Below are 20210 nucleotides of genomic sequence, written 5' to 3'. Positions count from 1 at the left end.
TCTGGGGTCATAAATATTTAAATTGAGCCCCAAATCATCTCCCCCACAAAACTCAATTTCTAATTTAAGACCAGTAATGGCAAAGTTTATCATATATTCCAAATTTTATGTGGTATTTTAAAAGAACCGTTTTACGGTTTACCGTTTGGTTAAAAATGTGAAAGTACTGGAAATTTCGGCGTACCTCATTTAAAAACGTGTACAGACTTCAACATTTTTAAGTACTTTAATGCAAAATTTTTATTTTAGAGGGGTAAGAAAAAGTATTGAGACACTTGGACCATTTTCCTTGTAAATCGTCAAAAAATTATTCTACAAATCTCAAATTTTGGTATAATATGTTAAATATATATAGTCAAAGATATTCGTGGACAGAGAATACTTTAATCAATTATCCATCTCGTATTTAACTTTTTACATCACGCCGGCCATTACTGGTTTTTTCGGAAGACTTTGCAACTTTATTTTCAATTTTCTCCTACTGGAACCGAAATTTTCTTAAAGTATCGATTTTCTCACGAAGCTGGAAGTATGTCTTCTTACATAAAGTCCAACATCTTTCGTTGGGGCGAAAATTAGGGACATTTTGAGGGTTTTCATTTTTCAAAATCAAACTGCCATTTGATCACCATGCATTTTGATGCCTGCCAAATTTGAAATTTCTTCAGAAATATTCAACATTATTTTAATTTTTCTTCAGTTTTCACTTGAGACATATATTTGTCATGAAAAAATTCCCTTCCCGGAGTTTCTGGCAAGTTTTTAAGAACGTAGGACTCGTCGTCAGTGACTAATTTTTTTGGTCAAATTTTATTGTAGAGCTTGTGAGGTCTTGCGTTTACCATTTTTTCTTGACCTTCCGTGTGGTTTGATGAAGATTTGTTTGTACTCGCCTTGACCCACAACTTATGGGCCTTAGTATGATGAAAGTGGTTTGAATTTATCTTTGACCGTTTGGCCGCATCATCCATGGACGTGGAGCTTCATTTTCCGAAAATAAATTCAATCGTTTTTAACTTAAAATGGGTCATTATGATGTTTTTTTCTCATGGTGGGTATTCGAGGTTGACATTTTCGGATTCTCCATACTTTTTCGTGTAAGTCTTAATTTTTTCACCCCCACCCCCTTCTCCGTTGAAATGTAGTCAAGCCTTCTGAGAGTCGTTGTCAATCAAATTTTGGTACTTCCGTAAAACTCGATTCGCGAGTTCGTCGCTTGGAAAGGTTGTAGGCTTATCCTTAGAGTATCTAATAATAATAACGATATTATTATTAAATACTCTAAGGTTGTAGGAAATTTATGTTTCATTATAAAGGCATGAAACTTTGTGGCTTCGGAGTTCGATATATTTAGCATATTACACCAAATTTTGAGATTTTTAAATTCATTTTTTGACCCTTAAAAGGGACCTAGGTCCAAGTGTCTCAATACTTTTTCTTACCCCTCTATATATTTTAATTCCTATTGGCTTTATACATATGAGAACCTTGGATAAATTAGTATGTAAATAAATATGTTCTCGTTTTAAATGGTCATCCTAACACACAAAAGTAGGAATTTCATAAAAATAACCACAATAATTGCAAGCGTAAAAAACTTTATTCCCAGATCAAACCAGAGTTATTACAGCACCATTAAATCAGCACAATATTATATAATCATCTTTATTTATCTATTTATATCATTTTCCGCACGAGAAGTACTCGTATTTGTCAGATAAATAGATGAGATATGCTGAATTATCCTCAAAACAAGCGCTGGTAAATTATTCAACTGGCTGGAGCCACAGGATGGAAGAAATATTTTGTAATGGACCTCCACCAATTTGACAGTTGACCGTTCTCGTCCTTCCGTTGACAACGAACGCGGAACTGCTGCCTGGTGTCACCAAGTAATGACCAAACCCTCCAGGTTGCGCAGCAATTAGTCTTTGTTGTTGTTGAGGTCCTGAAAATTTCCCCACGCCGGGAACGACTTCCGTTCTTCCGGAAGAAAGGTCAATGTAGAGGAGGTGCTTGTCGTGGTGGGCAGCACCTTTACTGCTGGCGAACACGTCGTATGATTGCGATACTTGTGATGGGAAAAAATCAACGTCGGACGCATTTATTGAACTTCGGACAGTGTAACGCAGCTTTAATCCGTTTTCTGCAAGAAATTAGTCTCCATTATTACTGTGAATATTACATATCTATTGCTTGTGTCGATAAATAGTTATTGATTTATGTACGTGTGACTTGATGAACCACAAAGTCTGTGGCGGCCTTGTTGTTCTTCGACCTCTTTGGAGTCAAAGTTATCAGAGATCTGCTATCAGGACTGAGGAATAATCGTCCATGGAGATGCGGATAGTGACCAACGACAGCATCAGTCAACGAATCTAGTAGCAGTGTCCCAGTAGGGCGGTGCAGTACTGGCTCATGACATTCAAGAATTAGCAAGCCATCTATAAATGAAAAATAGAAATTTGTGGGCTTATTACAAAATAGCAGAACAATTTTCATACAAGTATTTAGTCAAATATGTATGAACTAACACAGCGAAGAGAAATGAATCTTGTCCGGGAGGCAATTAAAGCCGCTCAGGTCCACACTTTTGAGATAAGAACCACTCCTCAGGTCAACTTTGTAGATCCCTCGAACACCCTCCTTTGTGAGATAAGCGGACGCAAATGGGGCTGTCGAAGGAAGAAACATGTCCTTGACAGGGCTCGCTTCCACAATTTCTATCGTTTTAGCCCCGTGCTTTCTCTTTTTCTTGGCATCTCTCACAACTTGACCTCCGCCCTGTCCGTGGATCCAAACTTGATCCATGTGGGGTATGTAGTGAAGATTGGATGGAGTGCTGATGGTTGGGATTAAGTCAACCACAACCATTTCCGACAAGGATACGACAAGAACACGGTCCAACAAAGGTTGTGAGGCGTAAATGTAGGAAGTTGGGATGTGAATTCCGGCACCCCAAACGCATGGACTTGACCCACAAACCAGATCTTCCTACAAAATTATTATTCAATATTAGTAAATGTAAAAATACAATTTCATGATCATGGTTATAAATAACTTACTTGTGTCCCAGGAATAATATCGCTTCCTAAAATTTCCTGGTGTAATCTGCAGTTGGTTGGATCATATAAAGAAATTCCTCCATCGTGCAAGAGAACAAACAGAGACTCGTTTTGTGTTCCAATTTTAACGCCTTAATTAATTAACATAATAATTATACAATACATCAATTAATTTTGTCACTTCTTAAAAAATTCATAAGTATTTTTGCTTTATATTTTCTTACCGGAAGGAAATTCGACAAATTCGTCCAAAACCAGTAGTGATGCAATGTCAACTTTTGTCCCTGCGGTGTTGCTGGCTTCGCACATGTACGCCCCTGTGTCGGCTACAACCACGTTTGTTAATTCCAGAAAAGGTCCGACCACGCTGTACTTATTGCTTTCAAGCAGAATCGGGCTTAACGGAGCCTCATTTTTCAGCCATCGAATGGATGGGAGGGGTTCTCCTTTAACTCGACATTCAAGCTTTACTCCACCTCCAGGACGTTCCAGAACCATGTTTGGATGCACTTGGACCTCAGGTTCACCTTAAAAAAGACCAATGCATATAAATTTTTAGTGAATTGTGTAATTGTTTCCATACATAACACGTTCTTATGAAACAGAACATAATATTTATATAACGATTGCAACACTGCAACGATTGGCCGCAAGAAACGGAACAAAATGATGTACGGGCTTAATCCACCTGTCACCAACTCGTAACACTTCCCTCTCTCTCTTTCTCCTCCCAAGCCGAAAGTGACCACTCACTTTCTTTTTCTTTTATAAGTAAGCGAAGCATGTAATCGCAGAATGTGGTGACACACTCCTTGATGTGATTAATTGCTTCCGTTTTCGCTTTCTCGCCAGGGAAATAATACGACATAATGCGCCAAGATTGCTCTCTTTTACTCACTTGTGACTACGACCAGGTATGGCTGCTCAAGGAATTTGTCCTTATCACCAATGTTGCTGCTGCCTCTGCAAGTAAAGTTTCCTGCATGGACCAACTCCAAGACTGGTATTGACAACACGGTTGCATCATCATCGTCTCGAATATCCAGCCCTAATCCATCGACAGGGTGACCATATCGAGTCCATTGCGGAGGCGGGGATGATACAAAGGGGCATCGCAGGTCCGCCAGCTTCTCTCCTACTTTACCCTTCACGAGGATTGGTTTCCTTGTCGTCTTCTTCTTAGTTACACCTGCTTCCAACCGAAGAAAGGAATAAATCAATGTCCAACATAATCCGGATTCTTGACCAGCGAGATATTTTATTGGTCAGAGTGATGAATAGAGCTTCACTCAAGCGAATCTTATTGCGTCGCCATCATTATTGTAGGCAATGATCGACTCACTCACCCGAAATGGATGAGCCCGTGAAAGCAAAGGCGGCATCAAATTCCTTTGGATCTATTCTTCCGTCCTGGTTGATATCATCATAATGGAGAAATTCGACAGCATGACAACGCTGCTGAGGTCGTCCCAAATTCTCTTCGAGACCAATCTGCTTAGAAAAAACTTTCAGCTTAAATATACTTCAACTTGCATATTTAACTTGGTTATTGTGTACCCTTTGTAACTCTTCGTAGTCAAGAGCTCCATCATGATTCCGGTCGAAATACCCGAAAACTCGACTGATTAATTTCTCCTTGTCCTCATCCACCTGTGAGGATGGAACCAGGTGCTTCTCGTTGTACGTTAGTAATGCTTCCTGTACATGCGAGACGAAATGAAAAATATGAAATATTTTAATGCATTTCTCAAATTGCTTTCATCGCTCCATTACAAAGATTTAGAGCCCATTTGACAATCCAGCTCGGAACAGGACGATATAAAATGACATAAAACTGTGAGCCGTTTCACTTCACACTACACACGATTTTCATACTGCACTCCTGTTCTGGCTGAATTGTGGAGGACGAATCTCCCTTGTTCGTGTTTCGTAATGTAAAAGTTATTAAAAATGAGGGCACGTTCCATCTCCATCCACACCTTACTTACCTTAAATATTTTATACTCTGATAAAGTGCACAGGGTTGAACCTCGCTTCCTTTTTGCATTATTATTCGTCCTGGAATTTTCTGATGTTCCTCCTCCTCTTGACTTCCGTCTGTTCAACTTTTTGATGGATTTCCTCATTTTCTTGAGCGATGAGCAGTCATCCTTTCCTCTTGGGTAACCGTCGTTGTTTTCAAGGTCGTCGTCGTCGTCCTCGTCGTTGTGAAAGTCTCGGTCGTCGTAACCGTCGTAGTCGTCTTCCTCCCCGTCATTATCATTCGAGGGTGTTTCCACATCTAAGTTTGAAGTTTCATGTAATAATAATAGCGTTGCATCTTTTTTACCTCCCGGCGGCGAGGATGGCTTCTTCTTCCGATTCGTCCTCCCTGTAAAACGTGTTCGGCACTTTTAAGAGACTTGTGATATTTTTTGTGTGATTGTGCAACGCGATGCGAAGGATGAAATTCCCTCCCCCCGATCCGGACTGCAATAATTGGTATGGAACAAACGGAGGAAATGTGAGTGGCTGCCATAAAGAGAAAGGAAGGGACGCATAACCTTCTCGGTCTCGCTCCCTCCGATCCATCCTTCTTGGGAGGATGGTGAGTAATCTCCGGAGCAGGAGTCGCAAGGGACAAATAAACGGAGACCATTACATCCACCACTCCATCACTCTGGACTTTCACCACTTTCTCTCCTCTCGCCCTTCCTTCCTTCCTTGCCCGCAACTAAATAGTCGTCGTGGTAGATATGCTGCTGCTACTAGTGTTTCTCGCTCTCTCTTCTCGCCGGCTACCTCCATGTCCGACACGAAATAACCATTTTTTCGCCCAAAGAAGCACACACTCAATTCCAAAATGACATGACAAATATTCGTAAATGCTCGTATTACATTTATATTCATTTCTGACGTTGCGTATTCATGACAAAAGTTAGCGGTTGTGAATTAGACGCGGATAAAAATAATCATTCTATTCAGTTAGGTTTCTATTACTGACTTTTTCTGGTATAAATGGAAAATGACGAGCAGGGCGAGGACGACGACGGAAGAATGTGCAGGGCTTCAAGAGACTTTCTTTTCTCTTCCTGTCCTCGTGGCAGATGCTCTTTTAATGCACTTAAGCTGAGAGAACTTTGTCCATTCCTTCACCCTCATCATCTCATTGTCTTTTCTTATTCTGCCCTCGTGCCAGTGTGTGTGAAGCAATGATTGAGATGATGCCACGAAAAGTAACGGCGTTTTTTTGTGCAGGAAACGGAACTAGGTACGTATATGCTGAGTACGAGGGAAAGTAGTCGTAGATGAGGGAGAGTTTTCCCACTGACGGTGAAAAACGCATCTCACGTCACCAACTTTATCGCTTCATTTTCGCTGACAAAAAAAGTCTTAACTTTGGATGGATGTGGTGATCTTTAGAATGGGCTACTACTTACTTACGACGACGACGACTATGTGATGACTATGCGGACGGATGATGGACAGGAGGAAGTTTGGGAATTGGGAGAATTTTATACCGATGGGAAAAGAGTGGAAAATTGGTATTTCTGTTCTTTATTATGTATCAATAAGTGGGGGAAGGAATGTTGTTTTCCTCCATAAAAATGTTACCTGCTCCTGGTGAAGTATTGCGACGACGACGACGACCATGATTACAGGGGCTTGTCTCATCGGGTGGTTGTTGCGGACGTGGTGGTGACACCATTACATCGGGAGATTCATCATCTTGTTCTTTGGGTGGTGGATGTGATTCTTCCTCCTCGTCGTTCCTCCTACTTTCGCACGCTTCCGGTGTTCCCGCAACTTGCAGATGTGGGTTAGCAGTTAAACAACCGCTGCGATGAAGCTCACATTCGGAGGGATAAACAATCCCATCGCTTCCACAAACAGAGCCTTGGTCGGGAACTTCTCCGTCTTTCATTTTCCAATCCCATCCTGTGGGCGGTTGTTTCTCTTTCTTGACATCTTCTGAGGAAGGGAGGGGGCAAACTTCTTTGCAAACACAAGTTGGAAGCAAATCTCCTCCTGGACGACATTCCTGCCCTTGTCCACACCACCAAGAGTCGCAAATGTTTTGAGAGGACACGTAACTTCCGTCGTCCTCATTTTTCCAGGAATCGCCAAGTCCTGGAGTACATGTTGAATTGGATTAAATGTGTAAAGTTAGCTGAGAAAGGCTTAATTATGATGTAAGTATATACCCTTTTCCGGATTTTGGGCAGAGTGCGACATTTCCATACTGACATCCCCTGTGGTTTTATGTCCTCTCTGCAAACATAAAATTTTCACATGTTCAAAGTAGTTGAAATTCTTAAAAGTAATATGAATTATGTTGACCATTTCGTAACGTAGGATTAGATATACTGTTCATGTATACAAGTGTATCTGTACACACGATGAAACTCTGCACCTCGGATTTTTGTACATAATCGGAATTTGCTAACTGCTGCCATAACTCTCTCATAAATGGAATGAACCCGAAGACATTTCCATGAATTGCATTGCATCCAGTATTGCAACAACGTATGCATTTCAGTCCACACGCCAACATCAACATCAACTCGTGTAATGTTATGCATTACCAACTTTTTATTTCTGGGGAGTACAGATCGGTCTCAGGGGTGCTTTACACTCAGGCACCAATTCCCCCAATCCAATTTGCTCCTTCGCTACAGCCTGCACCTACTCGGCCATTTGCCATCAGAGGAAGTTAACTATGTAGAAACGCTTCCCGTGTTCAACAAGAAATCTCTAAACACAATGTGATTACGCTCAGCCAATTATCCGCCGCTTATCTGTTGCAACAAGAGATGAAGTTGGATGCCTAAGCCATATTTTGAAATATTTAATTACAATGTGAACAATCTAAGCAGTGGTTTTCTTGATGAAATCTGACCAATTTACATATTGACAGGGTACAAGCTCTATGTTTATCAAACATAGAGTACAATTTTCACTGTAACTAATCCTAAGTATTATGCATATTGATGAATAATAATGACAATTGTGCAGTTGGATAATCTATGTATAAATGATTTTGAATATCAAATTGATTGCCAAGATATGGCGAACATACATACTTTTTAGATTAGCTTGTGTATTAAAATTCCAGTTTTAGAAGCTCGACCGTGCTCAAAAAACCTGTATTTAATGCACACGTTTCTGTAATTTCCCCCGATTTATATAGTTTGACGACAATAACAATTTTACGTTATATGCAATGAGGACGCGGACTGAATTCTTAAAGGGGCCAGAATTGTACCAGAGTATGTAACAGGACATGAGAAATTGTGTCCCGTTTCGAAGCGAGATGGACATTTCCGCTTCGCCAGACCTCAATTTCTGTTAGTTGCCAGCTTTCATTTGAAACTAACAAGGTTGGAGAGGCCGACAGTGCTCATCCTCAGTCAGTGTTAGTTTGAGTTGATCACTCAAATTATACTGAACCAGTTATCTGGCTTGACGATGGAACCACACTAATGAAACTTATACGAGTTTTATGTGTCATCACATCCAATTTAAGTACTTTGAAACTATCTACTGTTTTACAGCCGCACTCGGACGAATGTGCATATGTACATACCTATCAGGCAAGGATGAGGTAATAAATGCACATATTGGAATTTTGACGGCGGGTCAAACGAATAATACGAGTTGTAGGAAGGGGATATCCGTGGTTTGTGAAAGTGTGCCGTCCGTGACCTTACATAGTAAACAAATAAGAGGAACTGGAACCTTCCAAGTTTTTGAAATATTGGAAATGGAAACAGTTCCAGAATGCGCTAGTATTTAAGATTTGAGCAGAATTTCCTAGAATCTGTAACATGGCGCAGACCTAAGTTGTATTTTGTGGTAGCATTAACTGGGCCAGTGAGAAAGCGAAAAATCTTTCTTCTTCCGCTCTCTCCCAAACTAAATTAGAATTCAGAATGTGTCGGTACTTAAGCTTTATTCATTCATTCATTTCACGGCTCCCGGATTTTCGGATCAATTCCTGATTTCTAGCATTATTAGCCCCTCATCCCACCATTCTTGGCACCACTTCGGCCACCCGCACTATCGTCCCACTTTATCCAATCCACACACATGCCACAAGAAAAAGTACCATGATATACATACATACCAAGTGAAAGCAGCCCTAAAGTCATGAATTTTTCAAAATATATAGATATCTTTAGCCCTTTGGAATTGGTTTGCATAAAGACTGGTCCACTTCTTCATGTGACACGATCTCGCCAAGACTTCTTCATCCCCGCAATAAATCTGTGTTTCTCATTTCAAATCAGAAATTATGGAAAATTTTCTTTCGGAGCGAGAGCGTGGGAAGAATAAGTGGCCCATTAATTGGGCATGACCTGAATTCCGTATGCCGTAATTAGCACCGTTTAGCGCAACCACACCAAAATCTCTCTCCACTTTCTCTCTCCTGTGCTGTCCTCCCTTCGTTATTAAGTGCGTGTGTAGGTTCCCACTTGGAATCCTTTCAATCTTCACTCCCCAGCACTTACTCGCATGTTACATTTTAAAGAAAAGTTGGAAAAGTGCTGACTGCTCTTCAAATAAATCGGTGTTTGTTCCCCTTACTCAGCAGATTTACAGATCAAACAAACTACACTTTGCTGGTGACTCCGACTGAGTGAGCGAGGCGGCTGCTGCGTGCCATTTTGCATGCTCATTTCACTTTTAAAAATACTGTGTGAACAGCAATATTCTTGTAATATGACGTTTGAGTTAAGTTTGACTCGTTTGACATTCTCTGCAGTTTTATGTTCGCCAAGATTTTCCAATTCTAATCAAGACCAAGGACCCGCTTTCCATCAATAAGACAAAGAAGCCCGGCCGAAGCTAACAAATTTGAGGGCGTATAAATGTATGTAAGCGGAGGGAATTGCCTACCGCAGGCAGAATCTGGGACAACGTGTATTACTTCCTTGGAACGAGTTTGTGTTTCAGGACAATAATTACAAAGCTGAAGTCGAGTCTTGCCGGTATCAGGAAAAATAAGTCACTCTGTGCAGCAGAACGTTCAAGTGGAAATGTTGTATACGACGACGTTGTATATTCTACGATGTGACTTGGTGGAAAATAAGGACAAGTCGGCGACGACGACGACGCGGTCTTCGTCTAAGACGATTATTCAAATGAGAGTTGTACCATCCCAGAATATAAAAGATGCCAACTATCACATGAGTATCTATACATCAGCAGGTGCATTTTTTTCCTGCACAGGGAGAAAGCTAAGGTGAAGCATACCAAGTACAAATACGCGTGCCGGGGATCACACGATATGGAAGCTGTATATTTCTATATACATCAAACACTATAAAAACTTTAATGCATTTTTGCGCAGAATTAAAAAATGTAATTGAATTTTCCTGAATAAAATTGCTTTTTCTTTGTCATTCCGAAGAAATAAATTCAAATGAAAACTTTCGCACGTAGGTAAAGTGTACGAGCATAACATATCATTAAAGTAAGTATCACAACAATTGCATGATTCACGCGATTCTCCGTGTAATGTAAACGAGGACAATTATTCTCGAAATAAATTAAATAGAATGCCACTTATGTCGGGAAAGTTGTCACTTTCGAGAGGACGACGACGCATTTACACAATATACAACTTATGTTGGTATCATATCTTTTCATCTCTATCTGAAACTCATTCTCGTACAAAAATAATCTCACAACAAGCGATTTCGGTTCAGCAGAGCTCTTCACGACTTGGCCCCAGCGACATTCCGCCCTTTGCCAACTTTCTCCAACGACTGCACAAACGAACTCAAATAAGTTATGTATATGTACGTGAGGCACGCGCATCCATGTACGCACGTTCGTGGGTATTATTCTACATACGTATCAGAGGCCCATCACACACGAAAAACGTGTGACAAAATGTGTTTTGTGTTTGGACCAAAACTCGCAGCCTCCTTCCTGCTCAACTCTTTCCTCGATTAGACTCGACATAATTTAATTTTATCGTCTTTTCCCACTTCCAACCTTTCTCCTCTCTCCAAGATGAATTGCTTTCACCAAGCCAACCCCATAAATCAGATGACCTCACTCTTCTCTTCTCCGCTGTGCAAACTTGAATCTCATTTCACTCTGCCTACATATCTGTAGTTTGCGCAAAAACACTTTTGTAATTTTATTTTATTGCCAAATTTCACCCATTTTCACTGCCCTCATAAATTGTAATGCGCCAAAGCCTCATATGACGGCGACACTTTCTCCACCTTCCTTACCCTGCCTGCGTATCTGCTGGGTGGTGGTGGAGGAATAATGGAATTCACGCGTGAAATTGATAAGCTTATGAATAGTTCAAGCCCCAGCCGACCAAACAGAGTGCATATGATGTTTGTATATAACAAGCAGATTTCGGCGGCAACCACTTGTCTCAGTCATAAATAAATGTGTTGGGATGGAAAATTGAATACTGGGAAAACCCTGATTTATTCCCACTCCGGTGGGAAGTATAAAACGTATTTATTATCTATACGTAGGTAGGTATACGTATAGGTAAATATAGGAATATAGGTGCGCATTTATGTCATACGCCTCGTTCAAGTCAACTACTTTTCCACTTATTTATGTACAATCCTGCATTGCTGGGACAAAGCATGCCCTCTCCGTCCCCGCTTTTCATTCCCTCGGGTCTGTGTGTTGTTAGGTAATTCACCGGAAGGAGTTGTAAAGAGAAAGTGAAGTTATTACGGGTATGGAGAAAGTGGGGAAAGTGAGACAAAGGAAATTGAATCAGAATTGAATCCCTACATATGTATGCAATGCGACTCAAGCTCTTGTTGTCTACGTACAACAATACACACGAGGATATCCCGCAGTTTAGTCTGACAAGAGACATGAGAATGTTAACATGAATGATGTATTTGAATGCATTAATATGTTAGAGATTTCACTTTCTGTCATTTTTTAAGTCGAATTTGACAACCTGGTTTTCCACATCAATTTCACAACAAGCTGGTCTGGAAACTTGGTGGGTGAATTGATTGGATTTCAGTTGCGGAGTTTATATATTTATTACGGCCTGCCGACTGACTCTGTCGTCGTATGTGAGGGGAGGTGGCAGGAGAGAATATTGCAATAAATAAATGGAGGTCCTGTCCTGGTGTACTGTGTGAGGGGATTAGATGTCAAGCCGCCCATCTGACGTGATCCTCTCTCTTCTACCCTTCTTTCCTCTCTCTCGTTCATCTCAACCAACTCATCCGCAAAACTCTCGAAGCACACAATTTCAAATTCCAAATCCTTCAAAATCCACTCCACAGCCTTCTTTCTTTTATGAGGGAATAGCTGATAGGCCGCCCAGGGTGCAGGTTTGGTCAGATTTCCAGCTTATTCTTATGTTCTGAATGAACAACAGATTACGTGGAAAATCACTTAATTATGGACATGAAAACCTCCTCTAGACCAAGTCGTGTATATTTGGACTGATATTCTGTGGCTGTATATTTAGATCAAGCTAGTTTAGGTATACCTTCGTGGGTAATAAGTAGTACATCTGCCGCAAAATACATATGCACAGGTTGGGCGGTAGGTAAGTACGCATACATATCTCTATAATTTTGACACCCTGCCTCGAAAAATGAAGTCAGCCAAAAGACCAGACTTTCTCCTCCTCACTTACTTACTTTGTTTGAGTTTGGAAAGTTTGTGAATTTTTGGTGAAAGTGAAACTGAGACGAAGACAAGTTTCTCGTTAGTTGGGCTATTCAAACACAGCAAATCAATTCCCACTTTCTCTCCTTTCCTCTCGTACTCCTGCTCCAGTGGAGTGAGGCGAGATATGGATGGCGTGTGCATGCCATGAGATGTGTACGCATATACATAGTTCCGACTACGAGAAGAGGACCTACGTGCAAATTATACGTTTTCATCTCAACTCAATTTCACTCTGCCTCCCTCTAAATCCTCGGAGGATGTACATTTCGCAAAGGAACGTGATGATGCAAGTCAAAACAATCTCGAATTTTTTCATAATTTTTCCCCTCTTCTTCTTCATTTAGACCAACTTGATTTAATCCCGTCCCAACTTCTATCATACATAAATACAACAAAAATATCGTAGAAATCGTGTGGCAGTGACGGCGCGGCGTTCGCTTCTTTCTCTGTTTAGTAATTCGTCTGCCTGCACGTGATGGACGAGAGGCATGCATGACGATGGAGTTGGAGACCATTGGAGAACTTTCACCTCCGCTATTTCAACCGACTGCTTTCACTCCAACAACAAATCAGAATGACGACTACGTATGCCACACTCATCTCGCTGCCTGTCTGCCCATGGCGAGCCCGGGGTGTCTCTGTTCCTGTTTTGTCCTTTGAAGTTGAAGAGTGTGGGTTGTCTCTGTGCTACCAGTTTGAAAGGCACCCAACTGGGGGCGAGGACTGGGCCGACGAGGACACGAAGAACAAAGAGGATTCACCGAAATTCAGCAATTGATCGCTTTTCCAAACAAAAAGTAGACCCCTTTCAGTGCTATTCATTGAACTCTGCTCTTTTCCGGAGAACTGCGGCTATAATTATTGTGCTTCATTCCTTCTCCTCGTCTTCTTCTGTTGTCTGCTGCTAACCAAACCTAAACTTAATCTGGTTTGAGAGGAGAGAAAGCGGCAAGGGATCAATTGGGCAATTAGAGGTGGCAGCCAGGGATTACTTTTCTCCCCTCTTGTCTCTCTTCCGTACAGTTTTCTTTTTACAGCACATGGCTTAATTACCCGGGTGGTGGTGGTGGTGGTGGTGCTGGTGGTGATTGTGTACAGCAGGGCACCACTACACAGTGGTTGAGAGGAAGTGACCACTCCAACTCACTCAAGTGTGATGAGCAAAACTTTTGTTATTTTATTGTTGGACAGAATACTACGTAGAGCAGAACGAGAGTAAATAAAGAGAGAGAGATGAAGTTAGTTATTTCAGGAGAAAAGAGTTAACTAAAACTAACAAGGTTCCCAAGGCTGTCTATTTTGCCTTTTCTCTCCTTCTCCGTCTACCTCTTTGTATGGACTTGAGTTCGGTAGTTAGGCTGTAGTTTAGTGTAATTGCTAATCAATGAGCAAAGATTAAATTGAATTTATATATTTGTTGGGTCGTTTAGTAAATAAATGTTTTCTCCGTTGAGACAAAATTATTATCATTTCGTAGAAAAGGAAGAAATTGAAAAGGAACGTTATCAGCCATCGGAGGAAAAGTATTGCCTAAAAAAATCCAAAATTCGTTTCATGATTTGAAGACAAAAGAAAGAATGTGACTTTTTCCCATGATGAAGTACAAACGAGTTTAGTTGATGGTTTTTATCGGAGAAGCGATTAAGTTTGGGACGAGAAAAGAACATTAGCCATTGTCTCACTCTCGCTCTGTGCAAGAAATGATGTTCCGTTCTATGCCAAAATATGTACCATGGTCCAATTCTCTCTTCATGGACATGGTCTTTGTAAAACCATTTTCCATCGTTATGGCACTGACAAAGTTTTAGACGATGTGACATGATGGACGCTGCTCATCATTTTCCAGTTTGTTCTCCCATACAAGCATTGAATAGGGAAGAAAGCGATTCAAGCTATTAACAGAATTTGAACCATTTATTCGCAGAAATGGATATAGAACTGCTATCCTTTGAGATAATCCCAGTCATAAAGATGACTTGAGCGTATGACGTTATCACCCGCATATAATAATCCATTCAGTAAAATTAAAATGGTAATTGGATATGGCTTTAACTTGGGCATCCTCCCGCTTCTCCTCGTCCTCCGCGGAGGATAAAAATTCTATCCCAATTATTCCCTTCATCCGAATGTAATCTGTAATTGTTATACACATTCTGGTAAGAAACCTTATTTTCTTAAGCGGCTGCATCCTAATGATTTGTACACTTTCTCCACCAACCAACCAACCAGCTTTATATTGCACGGAAAAGATTATTTAATTCCCCAACCTCATGCATAAGAATGTTTCCCGTACACACACAATCTACCACCAACCAACAATATGAAACCATTAAATATGGTACCAGCACCACGAAGCCGAACCACCACAAACCCACCCGTAGGGAGGACGTTGCAAGAGCAATAAACGGAATTTGCTTCGTCGGAGGAAGAATTAAGCCGGAACTGGAAACAGGGGAGATAACAGCATAACATAACGATGCGTGATGTTGCCGTCCCACGACAAACTTGCCAAGTATGAGAAAGTAGTGTGTATGGGGGAACATGTAAATAAATGGAAAATATTTATATGTATACGGCTGTTGCACAACATGCGATAATTCTGAGCCATATATATATACACGTTTTTTCACAAATATTATGTGATCACATTGTATAAGGAGGTTTAACGAAGTGGAGAAAGCAAGGCGCCCGGTATGCAGTTTCCTCTCCCTCTGTCTCATGCGGTGTTTGCATAATGTGACGACGAGAGCAGCCACCCCGTCGTCGTCGTCCTTGTTGTTGTGAGGAATCCGCTTATTTCCCATCTCATTATTTCCTTATTACTGAAATGCCCCATTCTCCAAATCATTACAAATGAAATGAAATGTTGCCAGTTCATAACTGAAATTCTCCCATCGCATATTTCGTTCGAGGGTGTGTGTAACGTTTTCAAAATGAGTCTCGATGCGTATTTTCTTTTCCTGGCAAAAGTTGAAAGTCAAAAGTATTATTTTCTTTTCTTTCCCTTCCCTTCTTACAGACTTCAATTCAGGGAAAACCTTGCATTTTCTTGTGCTTGTAGTAAAGGAAATGATAATATTTTGACGAGGCTGTTTGACAGTATATCCATTGAAGGAAATCACATCCTCGTACTCTTTCCTTGTCAGTCGGTGAAAGTCAAAGTCATGCAACCTTTCAAAAACCCCACTCTTCTGTTTACTTTGACAGTGTTTGTTTGCATTATTCTAAATCCAAGTCAATACGTACGTACGTTCATATAATATGTCGTCTTTTATCTCGACTTGCTCTTATTCTCTCCAACACGGCAGTGGCATTTTCCTAGTGTTCTTATATTCGTTGAAATTTTTACATTGGACGAATATGAATGTTTTACCCTGACTCTGGTATTTTCATTCATCCGCCGTCCATCCCAGAACAGCATGGAGCAAGAAAGCAGCAGACCAGTCAAAGGCACGCCACGTGGAAACTTTCTCTCTAAATCTGCCTCCCATTAAGAGACAAACTATCTGCCTCTTTGTCCTATTCACGATTATTTAGTTGGACCATGGCCAACAAAGGAGTGGAATAGTGAAAGTCATTAACTCTTCAAGCCAACACTTTACCCCAGTCGTCGTGCAAGCCATAAGCAGCACAATAAGCCATACATATAGCTTCATCCTCCTCCTTCTCTCGCACATCTTCAAGGCAAAGTACACTCAAGCAAACGCGAAATGAATTTATTTAACGTTGTGAAATCAGTGAAATGTTTAAACCATGGCGTGCTTTAGTAGTCCCTGAGTGCAGGTTAAATTATGGGAATGAGAATAAAGATGATGAGGCCTTTGATTATGAATATTTCGGGGTTAAATGACATTTTAAACCTTTTACAATTTCTGAAGAAGTCGCACATCACATGTACCGACTGCAAAATGCAAGTACTTACGAGGTAGCGTTTTTAGAGAGAGGAAAGAGTTGAATGGATTAAGGCAGAGATTGATCACTCTTCTCCACCCAGAGAGAGAGAAAGTCCACGCTATTCATACATGGCTACCTACTGACTACTACTTGTGTTATGGTATACGTAATGTAATCTCTTAAATTAGCCTCAAGTTAGAACACTTTACTCCTCGGGTGGGTGAATAGCAGTTTGGATGCAATGCAGTTGAGCCCTTTGACAGGATGATGGAGCGCTCCCATGAAATGAACTCCTTTTCGGAGATATGCAAATTGTACCCAAAAAGCCAACCTACCCGAATCCCGATATGTATATATATGCAATATAATAACGAATTGGATCCTATCCTCCCACCCATTTATTTCAAGAAATCGATCATTCATGATACACACTAAGACGTGTTATACGTATGGTTGCAGAGTACGAGGAGAGTATTTTCCAGATAAAGGATAAATGACTTCATTATAAATCACGGCGCTAAAAGACACACGATCGTACATTTAAGAGGCGACTCTCACACATGGAAACACTTACCTTACTCCGAAACCCTCGCCCTGCTCCCAGCCCGCCCATGACGAGGAGGAGGAATATCGTTACGAACAAGCCAGTGATGAATTTCATTTCAAATTGGTGCATGTATTGTGTTACGGAGTAAATTGGGAGTTACAAATGTGCACTTTGTTTGCTGTGGTTGCCTGGTCGTCTCAATTAATGGGGGGCAGCGGCAGCATCAGCATCCCTCAGTCACACTGCTCGCACTTGCATCAAAATTGCTGAAACAGAAGTAAACAGAATTTGAAATGAGGCACAAAATATTATTATGTAATGGAGTAATAGAACAGGACATGTATTTCTCCAGAGGTCGACGAATCACCATGCACCACACCGCACTAGTTTGGATGGTTGGTTCGTTGGTTCGCGTTACTGGTGAAATTAAATCACGTCTCCTTTGCAATTTGCTGTCCTATCCGTCATGTTCGTGTTCATTATGCAACGAAACAACTGTATACCACCCAGCAAGTAAGTAACCAACGAACGGATGTTCAGAAACAAATCAAAAGTTGCAAAACCACGGTACTGACTTCTGTATTACTACACAATCACGAAATAGAGTGACATCTTTCAAAGTATTTGAACAAACTTGATGTCACAATTTGAAAACGTTGCCCAATGTCTAATTTTGACTTTGTGCAGGATGTTGGAAGATTTAATCAGAGTCAAATTCAGGCAGCAGTTCCATCACGGAATGAGACAGAACGTGGAGTGCGGAGGTGTTTTGATGTCACTTTAGTTTATGTCATGCATGCATAGCTTGGGATGAGACATTAATAATAAAGTGCAAATCCTGGACCGGATTCTTGTCGCCATTTTCATTAAATTCTTCTTCACATGCATTCCAGAAAAACAATACCATGACGGCTCATGCATGCAAATTGGTAATGTGGAAAAACCACTTTGACTAAAATCCGTGAAGGTCTTTATGCATGTTACATGCACTTTGCTTCAGAAACGCTTAAAATAGTGATTACTGGAGAGAAGGAACACATACGTAGATATGTATGTACATATAGGATCCTAGTAAATAAGCAGTAGTGCTACCCTGGGACGAGGAATTTAGTTATAGTGCCGTTTTTACTTGTTTAGAGGGATTTCGCTATCGCATCCACCCAGCTACATAAGTACACAAGGCGTACGTATGTATGTACGTAAGAATTGGGGCAGATCATCTTTTTTATTCCTTTTCCAAGCTTCTACTCGGAAAGAGTGCAGGATAAAAGTCGAGATTGGGTTAAAGTTAAATGTGGTGCGGGGAAGGAATGCAATCTGCCAGGCCATAAGAAAAAGACGGCGAAAGAGTGTGTGGTTACATGAGCATTAATTTGCTAGAAAGTGGTCATTTGTGGGTGTTCTTTAGTCCTCCATCCCAAATCCCAGCCCAACAAACAATAAAATGTTCAGACTGCTGAATTTCCATCTCATACTCGGACTACGTACGTACGTTTCGTACAAGATTGCAAATTACATATCCCAACAAGCAAATGTTTGCTTTGCTTTTGCGGTAGTTGTTGGACTGGAAAACTAATTTCGGGAACAAAGAGAATATCGCCAATCTCGTCCTCATCTCATCTCATCTCATCTCTCCTCTTGGGGGAGAGGAAGTGGTGGTAGCACCAGTAGCAGAGGAGGAGAAGGGATGTGTTGTATGTGACAGGACAGAGGGTTCACCGATTTAATTAAATGCTCTCACTCCATTCAGCCCAACCGCAACATGGGACGAGGTATGGGAACAAACGGACAGGACAAGTCCCCAACAGTACGGATGTGATTTACTGCCTGAATTTTGTTTAGGTATGCAACCAATATATTTCGATTCTAATGAAGCACGACAAATTACATTTCATCAAGAATTCAGAAAGACGTACCAGATTAGGTAGGAGTTATAGTGATGAGGTGACGACCCAATAGTGCCCGTTGCGCAGTATTGTATTGCGGTAATTTTACGCAAGGTTTGCTTATCTAACAATGAGCGTCGTCAGGATTGCTGGGAGTATCTTTAATCTTTATCTCTTACTTTCTTGATCCGCGAATGGTACTATTCGAATGGATGCGAGGTGCACACTTGAGTTTTAGTTGTTACGAGTTGTGTAATTTTGGGAGGAGAGTTGAGACAACAAGAACAGCACGTCAACCAAGCAGGGAAATTGCTTTCGCCCGATTTGATGTTTGCGGAGAGAGAGCTGGATAAGAACTGAGGAAATCTGGGCTTTACTTCCAGGCAACTTTCTCCACAACTCTGGCCTGGGTTGTGCGTCCCAATTCTGCATCATGTTCAGTTGCTGGAGTTGAAGGAGAGTAAAATCAGCAGCAGCAGATGCGTTTTTAAAGCGGGGGAAAGGTCTTATTATTCTGCATCGCATAGTTTTCTCGACATATTATTATTCCGCATGCATACATGAGTCGGATTGACTTTGTCTGTTTTGACTGCAAAACTATGAAAAATATGATGATGATGCATAAAAAGTACGTGAAATGTTTCATCACTGCACGGTAATGATTGAGGCAAAATGAAAATGATGGGGGAAAGGCTTTCCTCTGGCAATTTGTTTGCAGTACGCCGCCATTAAAGTGTAAGAAAATGGTGGTCATAATACAATACATAAATATGTATGTGTATGTTTGTTGTTGGTTACATAGTTCAAGTTTGCCATTATTTATCAGTGAAACTTTATATTCCCGAGGGAGTAAAATTTGTTGAAATTGTCATATTTTTAGTTCAGTTTAGCCTCCTGGCTAAGCTGAAGGCTGATGTTTGCAAATCACGTCTTAGCAGCCTAATCAGTACTATGTACATATGAATGTACAGAAGTACATCAAAAACGTCTCCAATATTTTATCTCGAGTCTGATCTTGATGCAGGAAACTTTTAATTAGTTGTACATATATTTCTGCTACATGACGTTGTGTAAAAATTATGCACAAACTTTTCGCTGTAAAAATATTTACATACTTTAGCAAACTCGAGCGGAACTTTCCCTATGAGAATTTCA

At 40.8% G+C, this 20210-nt stretch overlaps 1 protein-coding gene across 3 annotated transcripts; it reads right to left on the bottom strand.

Moving 5' to 3' along the window:
• Positions 1-1581: 1581 nt before the first annotated feature.
• On the bottom strand, positions 1582-19395 carry LOC110846693 (follistatin-related protein 5). 3 transcript variants are annotated; one of them, XM_035849870.1, is made up of 13 exons: positions 19086-19395; positions 17197-17435; positions 7250-7316; positions 6660-7175; positions 5054-5436; positions 4623-4763; positions 4412-4556; positions 3964-4254; positions 3290-3592; positions 3066-3196; positions 2535-2994; positions 2229-2444; positions 1582-2146 (listed from the first exon to the last, which is right to left on the bottom strand). In XM_035849870.1, the coding sequence occupies exons 2-13, from the start codon at positions 17296-17298 to the stop codon at positions 1767-1769; spliced, it is 3135 nt and encodes a 1044-aa protein (XP_035705763.1). In that variant the 5' UTR covers positions 17299-17435; positions 19086-19395; the 3' UTR covers positions 1582-1766. The 3 variants fall into 3 exon arrangements, with proteins under 3 accessions (XP_035705763.1, XP_035705764.1, XP_021949210.2); XM_035849871.1 differs by lacking the exon at positions 19086-19395 and adding an exon at positions 17508-17917; XM_022093518.2 differs by lacking the exon at positions 19086-19395 and having other exon boundaries at positions 17197-17493.
• Positions 19396-20210: the final 815 nt, after the last annotated feature.

Source organism: Folsomia candida, unplaced genomic scaffold (assembly GCF_002217175.1).
Source record: "Folsomia candida strain VU population unplaced genomic scaffold, ASM221717v1 Fcan01_Sc003, whole genome shotgun sequence".
Taxonomy (NCBI): Eukaryota; Metazoa; Arthropoda; class Collembola; order Entomobryomorpha; family Isotomidae; genus Folsomia; species Folsomia candida.
Note: the sequence above shows the minus strand (reverse complement) of the source record. Positions and strands in the feature narration are given on the sequence as shown.